The 7,500-nt window shown below is 34.4% G+C and overlaps 1 protein-coding gene across 1 annotated transcript in view; it reads left to right on the forward strand.

Moving 5' to 3' along the window:
* The window catches only part of LOC137614829 (uncharacterized), a 64,059-nt gene that overhangs the window by 25,964 nt on the left and 30,595 nt on the right, over nucleotides 1-7,500 (forward strand). Inside the window, exon 3 of the mRNA XM_068344492.1 lies at nucleotides 1,001-1,111. Within this exon, the coding sequence (XP_068200593.1) occupies nucleotides 1,001-1,111 (111 nt within the window). The remainder of the gene's footprint in view (nucleotides 1-1,000; nucleotides 1,112-7,500) is intronic.

The following is a 7,500-nucleotide window of genomic DNA, read 5'->3' on the forward strand; positions in this document are numbered from 1 at the left end:
AGCTTAGCTAATAATAATAATATATTACTCTATGTATAAGCAGTATGGTTGTATGCGTAGTTATAAGTGTATGGATAGCTCAAATGTAAGAACGCTTGCCCCATTTATGTAATTCATATATTACATACTTTTCTTCATTATGTTTAATCGCTTTGTGACTTTCAGGAAGATAGAGCGTTAGATGTACCTAAACAAGACAGAATGTAGTAATTATCTTGAAAGCAAAGTAACCTCCATTTTCGTCATGGTTTTAACTTAAGTAATAAGAAAACCCATTAAAGTTTAGATTAGTATCATTGTAAGATGAGTGTAAACATTGTTGCTCTATTTTCCCTGAGAGAGAGAGAGAGAGAGAGAGAGAGAGAGAGAGAGAGAGAGAGAGAGAGAGAGAGAGAGAGATGAAGTGGAATTGTGAATGACTAGAGATGAATTTGCTCTAATATTGAATACAAGATTGATGTAGATTTTTTTTTCTTTTTTTTTTTTTGTAATGAGGTTTGCAAGTATAAGAATCAAAATTTACTTATATTGTTTACACGATGATAATTTTTAAGTCTTAAAAACTGTTTTCATGTCTTAAAATATTTTTTTCTTAGATGAAGATTAAAAAGCAATTGTCCACCAAGGAAAAAGAATGAATATTTAAAGAAAATAATAATAGTTATTTACTGATATTGTTTTCAGGACGAGAATTTTTAAATTTTGAAAACTGTTTTTGTTATATCTTAAAATGTTTTTCTTTTAAATCAAGATGAAAACTCAATTGTCTACCAACGAAAAACAAGGAATATCAAAAGACAACTATTTACTGATACTGTCTTCGGTATGAACCGTTTTAATTTTCAAAAAGTTTTATGTCTTAAATTTTTTTTCTCTTAAATCGCGACGAGAAAGCAATTGTCCACCGAAAAAAAAAGAAGTAAAATCTAATGATTTATATCCTATCATTGTTGTTATTGCTGTTGTTACAATTGTCTCCATTTTGTCTTCACTCGAACAGAACTGAGCGAACTGCACTCACGCCAGAAGAGGTCGATTGCTTTCCCCACAGGATCCACGTTCACCATCACTCCTGTACTCTGCATTCCTGTTGTCTCCGTGGGAGATTTATGTGAGTAGGAATTTGGACAATTTTTCTGTCTCTCTTATCTCTTGTTAACTAGATCTATGATAATGAAGCGTTCTAGTGTGGCCACTGAATGTCAAACACACACACACACATATACAGTATATGGATATATATATATATATATATATATATATATATATATATATATATATATATATATATATATATATTTATATACATAAATACACACACACACATATATATATATATATATATATATCCATATATATATATATATATATATATAAATTTATTTATATACATATATATGTATGTATATATACAATTAACAATTACACATGCATTTGTTTATATTTTCTATCTATCTATCTATCTATCTATATGCATATATTTGTATTTGTATGTCAGTAAGACCCCCTCCAAAAAAAATAGATCCAAAGACTTACCAGAGATGGCCGAAAACTCTCTTGTATTGGAGAATCTCTCCTCCAATTCTCTAAGAAGAGAAAACAGCGCATCCTCTGGAAACTAAGGTAATTGGCACAAGTACAAACACTTGCGGTACACCGCGGTTCGCAGTAAGCATTAATTGCTGCAATACTCTTAATTGCTGTGTTATGTCTCACTACATGTAATTTTCTGTGTACATTTGGACACAAGAGTCCATGGTACACCTTACTCCAAAGAAGTACACTCCGTCACACCCTTACTTCGTGGTGAGTAACCAAAAGATAGTGTAGGGAGAGATGGCAGAGATGGTGGGCGGGGCTAAACACAGGAACTCGTCGCACAGTAAGAGTGTGGCTGGGTGCGCTTCTTCAGAGTAAGGTGTGCTACGAATTCCTGAGTCCAACTGTACATTCTCTGCATATTGTTTAAATGGTTTGATTATCCATTTCTTATTGTACTTTTCTTCATTTGTATTGTATATGTTGAAAGGTTTAAATAAGTCTTTTCATTATTTATATTAACCGATCTATTTTAACGTTGTTGCTGACCTTAAATATTTTAAATTCTTTATTCAATACTTTTATTATGTAGATTGTTTATTCCCTTATTTCCTTTCCTTGCGGGGGGGGGGGGGGGGGCTTTCCTTGTTGGAGCCCTTGGGCTTGAGGCAGCCTGATTTTTCAACTAGGAGAAGGACACTCCAAAATCAAACCTTTGTTCTCTTGTCTTGGGTAGTGCCATAGCCTCTGTGCCATTGTCTTCCACTGTCTTAGGGTAGAGTTCTCTTGCCTGAGGATATGCTCAGGCACAGTATTCTATGTGTTTCCTTATAATAGTTAGTTACGAACTTATTTCTTACATATTAATGAATTAGTAAGGTTATATGATGTTAAAATAAAGTTTGGAAGCGAATATGGAGATAAGTGCAAACAATAACAGCGACGTCGTTGGTGCTTTGGAACTTTCCTTATCCTATTGTTTACCCATTGTCGTACACATTTCGATGTCCCTTTTTCATGAATTATATCAGATCAGAATCTGAAGGATTATCATAAGAGAAACATTAGTTTTGTCTCTTCTTCTATTGCACAAAAAATTGGCTTATTCCGAGTCTTGTAAAATTTTCGGTAATCAATCTATTCTGAAGAAGTGTTTTAATTCTTTCATTCTACCTTGTTCCGAGTATTGTTGTTCTGTCTGGTCTTCAGCTGCTGATTCTGATCTTAATTTGTTGGACAGGAATACAATAGAACGGTAGATAGTCATGATCAGACGCGAGGGAGCAATGTTTATGTCTTGAAGGGAGACTCCCGTAAGATTATTGGTCTCGTGGGAAACCTTCCAAAGTAAATATATATTTTTTCGCATTCTGTAAAGCGGAAATCCTCTTGCGCACTGTTTTCATTTATTTCTACTTTCCATGAATATGAAGTATGGTAGTGGCCACGCGAAAAGTTGGCCCTGGGAATCTTGTGGATCCCCTCTTTCAGTGGCTACTTTCCACTTGGTAAGGGTAGAAGAGACTCTTTACCTCTGGTAAGCAGCTCTTCCAGGAGAAGGATACTCCAAAATCAAACCAATGTTCTCTGGTCTTGGATAGCACCATAGCCTCTGTACAATGGTCTTTCACTATCTTGGGGTAGAGTTCTCTATTCTTTGGTAATACCATTCCTCACTGGGATATTTTCCCTGTGGGAGCCCTTGGGGTTGAAACATCCCGCTTTTCCAACTAGGGTTCTAGCTTACTACTACTACTACTACTACTACTACTACTAATAATAATAATAATAGAGGATCCTTTAGGGACTGGCAAGATAGATTTACGTTGGGTCCTTGTCTACACATCACCGAATACTCTGACATTGCATGCTTTCTTCACACGTCTGATAACATCATGCTACATCTTACCCTCAAATTCAAGTGATTAGCTGTTGTGGTAGGTCTGTGGCTATTTGCCTACATGACGAAGGTAGAAAAGACTTTCGGTTCTAGAAAGTGCCATAGCTTCTGTAACATGGACTTCCTCTGTTTAGAATGAAAAGTACTCGTACTTGAAAGTACATTCAAGGAAATTTTTATGTCAGTCGGCTCTTCCTTTTCCTTTTCCTCTTGGGAAGGAAGTGATTTCCATAGTTCAAACCTACAAGAGTTCTCCAATCGGCTTAGATTTATTGTTATTGGTATATATAACAATGGCAGCTATTAATCATTAGAATGTGGAAAGTAGGGTTGTAGTAGCCTCAATGGAAACGTCTCTGCCTGGGGTTCTGCCATTATCGGGTTTGAGACCCGCTCAAGTTCAATAGTCTTTTTGTGAGGTAAAGATAGGGGGTTTGGGAGAGAATATAGGTTTACCTGTTGAGTCATCAGCAGCCATTGCCTGTCCCTCCCTGGTCCTATCTTGGATGGAGACAGGGCCTTGTGCGCTGATCACATGTACTGTATATATGATCAGTCTCTGGAGCATTGTCACTGTTTCTTATCTCTGCATTCATGAGTGGCCTTTAAAACTTTAAGTAATCTTTCAGTAACATCAATTCATCCAGTGTCAGTACTCTCCTGAGGGTTCATGTTCGGTTTGTGTCTGCGCAAGAGACTGCTAAGTACCTGCAATGTCCCATTTGTTATATATATAAAAAAAAAACAGAAGAAAATCGGTGTCTCAAATAGTAGGGCTTGATTTAACGGCAATTCTCATTATGCACTGTAAAAAAAATAGAAAAAGAAAATAAAAAAAAGGTGTTCTTTTAAAACTACTATGGTTGTCGTCAGTTAACTTTGTTTCGAATAATTCATGTTTATAACGGATCAATGTTTATTGGATTATTGTGAATTGAATGTTATCATTTGTACGGATATAAGATGAAGAACTGTTATCTTCCCATTTGCTATATCTAATCCCTACAAACTTTTCAAAACAAGTCTCCACAGAATAATTAAGCAGAGCGTGACGTGACACAGCTCCACTGGGATAATATTATAACCGCGTGTCACGGATAGCGTGTTTTGAAACAACGCCTTCTCTCATTGGGAAGATTATAGATGATTCGGAGATGGAGATTTGTTAGTTGATAACAATGAAGGGTGATAAATACATGCTGGAGTTACATGCGATTTGGTCTCTCTCTCTCTCTCTCTCTCTCTCTCTCTCTCTCTCTCTCTCTAAGTGATAATTGATAGACATACTATACTAGTGTATACGATCCCTCAAAAATGACGGCTAAATATTTACATAAATATGCACACAGCTCTCTCTCTAGGGTATGACTACTCCCGCCTCCTACCCGAGGGACGAAGAGAGCTGAGCGTGGACGGAAAAATTCAAGATCTCTCTCTCTCTCTCTCTCTCTCTCTCTCTCTCTCTCTCTCTCTCTCTCTCTCTCTCTCTCTCTATATATATATATATATATATATATATATATATATATATATATGTATATATATATATATATATATATATATATATATATATATATATATATATATATATATATATATATTCATATACACACACACACACACACATATATATATATATATATGTATACTCTTTTATATATACATATTCATATATTTATAGCAGGAAACTTGCTCTATTATATAGGGGATATATATATATATATATATATATATATATATATATATATATATATATATATATATGTGTGTGTGTGTATATATAAATATATATATATATGATATATATACATATATATCTGTATCTATTATTATAATATATACAGTATATATGTATATATATGCACTTGTATAAATACATATTCATATATTTATAGCCAGACACTTGCTCTATTATATAGGGGGTATATATGTATATATGTGTAATATATGTAATATATATATGTATATATGTATCTATTATTATAATACACACACATATATATATAGATATATATATATATATATATATATATATATATATATATATATATATATATATGTATGTATGTAATCATCACCATCATCATCATCCTCTCCTCCTACACCTATTGACGCAAAGGGCCTCGATTAGATTTCGCCAGTCATCTGTCTTGAGCTTTCATCTCCTACTTTACCTTCTTAATCATCAGCCATGTAGTCCTGGGTCCTCCAACTCATCTAGTGCTTTGTGGAGCCCAGTTAAAAGTTTGGTAAACTAATCTATCTTGAGGAGTATGAAGAGCATGCCCAAACCATCTCCATCTTCCCATAATCTCATCTACATATGGCACTCGAGTAATATGTTATAGATAAGGAATACGAAATTTAATAGACCTTTAGTTCCTGTCCAACAAATGAAGATGAGAATCAGTGTCTGAAAATCAGGCAGGACAACAATAGTTGAAACAAGTTAGAATGGAAGAATTAAAACACACGATTGATCACAGAAAATCTTACGACTCTCAATAAGCCCATTCTTTGTGCAATTGAAGAAGAAACAAACCTGATGTGTTTATCAAAATAAATTTGCTGGCGAGAATCACCTAAAAGTTTAAACGAGTAAAAAAAAATTAAAGAAACATTGTCAATGCTGAGATCCGGATGTTTATGAGCTACTATCCTCATACTTATACTTTTATTAGGATTCAACTTCATACCTCATAACTTGCACCATGCACTAACTTTAGCTAGAGCTCTATTTTAGGGGAATCGGCATCCCCTGATCTACATTCAGGAGATGGAACTGATGCAAAGAGAGTAGCATTATCTGCATATGAAACGTGCTTGTTTTCTAGATCAAACCATATAGTATGAAAATTAATGGGTCAAGAACAATACCTGAGGAACACCAGATAGTGGCTGCTGATGACTCAGGTATTAGACCTATATGCTCCCCAAAAACCACCATTCTTAGCTCACAAGGATGGTGAGGTTGCAGACACTAGAAGAAATCATAGAGCTTGTGCATGAATTGAACCTCAGTCCGGCTGATCGCCAGGTAGGGATGTTTCCAATAGGCCACCACAATACGAAAGATGATAGGGAAGATTTTTCAACATTTAGAGCACAAAACAGCAAATTTAGAGAGACGAGAGTAATCTTAAGACTGTTTGAACACAAACAATGAATTTAAAAAAAGAAAAAAGAAAAAAAAAGCAGATTGAAAACCTCAGTCTTCTGGAACGTGTCTCGTGACAGCTGATTTCAAGAAAAACCCGCCAGTCAACAACACAAGGAAATATGTGGGTAATCTTTTATGCTCTGGCAATCCTCGATGTTAAATGATGCAGCGAACGACTCGATCCTGAACCCACCAAGAATTTACATACAAAGGAAAATGCTGGAATTGATGCAACTGATTTCATGAATAGTCCGAGAACCATTCCGATAAAGCTCGCTTCAGTGCTTGCTTTAATGGCCGATGGCTCTCCCTGTGACTTCATAGCTCTTGCAATATGGCTCATTATTTTTTATTATAATCGTAAAATGACAGCTAAATATTTAGATGGATATGTACATACACGCACACGTTCCACCCATTTCCCATGGTATGACTATTCCCCCACCCCCATACACGAGGGACGGGTAGAGCTAAGCGTGACTGGAATATATACAGTATATATATATATATATATATATATATATATATACAGTATATATATAGTATATATATATATATATATATATATATATATTTATATATATATATATATATATATACACACACACACTCACACACACACACACACACACACACATATATATATATATATATATATATATATATATATATGTATATATATATATATATATATATATATATATATATATATATATATATATATATGTATATATTCCAGACACTTACTCCTCATTATATAGGGGAGATTACTAGCTAAGCTACAACTGTAGGAGGAAAAGCAAGAGGCTATAAGCCCAATGGCTCCAATAGGGCAAGGTAGCCATCCGTAGAAAGGATATAAGGAAATAAACTATATGAGAAATAACGAATAACGAATATG

This window comes from Palaemon carinicauda, chromosome 2, assembly GCF_036898095.1.
Source record: "Palaemon carinicauda isolate YSFRI2023 chromosome 2, ASM3689809v2, whole genome shotgun sequence".
In the NCBI taxonomy this organism is placed as follows: domain Eukaryota; kingdom Metazoa; phylum Arthropoda; class Malacostraca; order Decapoda; family Palaemonidae; genus Palaemon; species Palaemon carinicauda.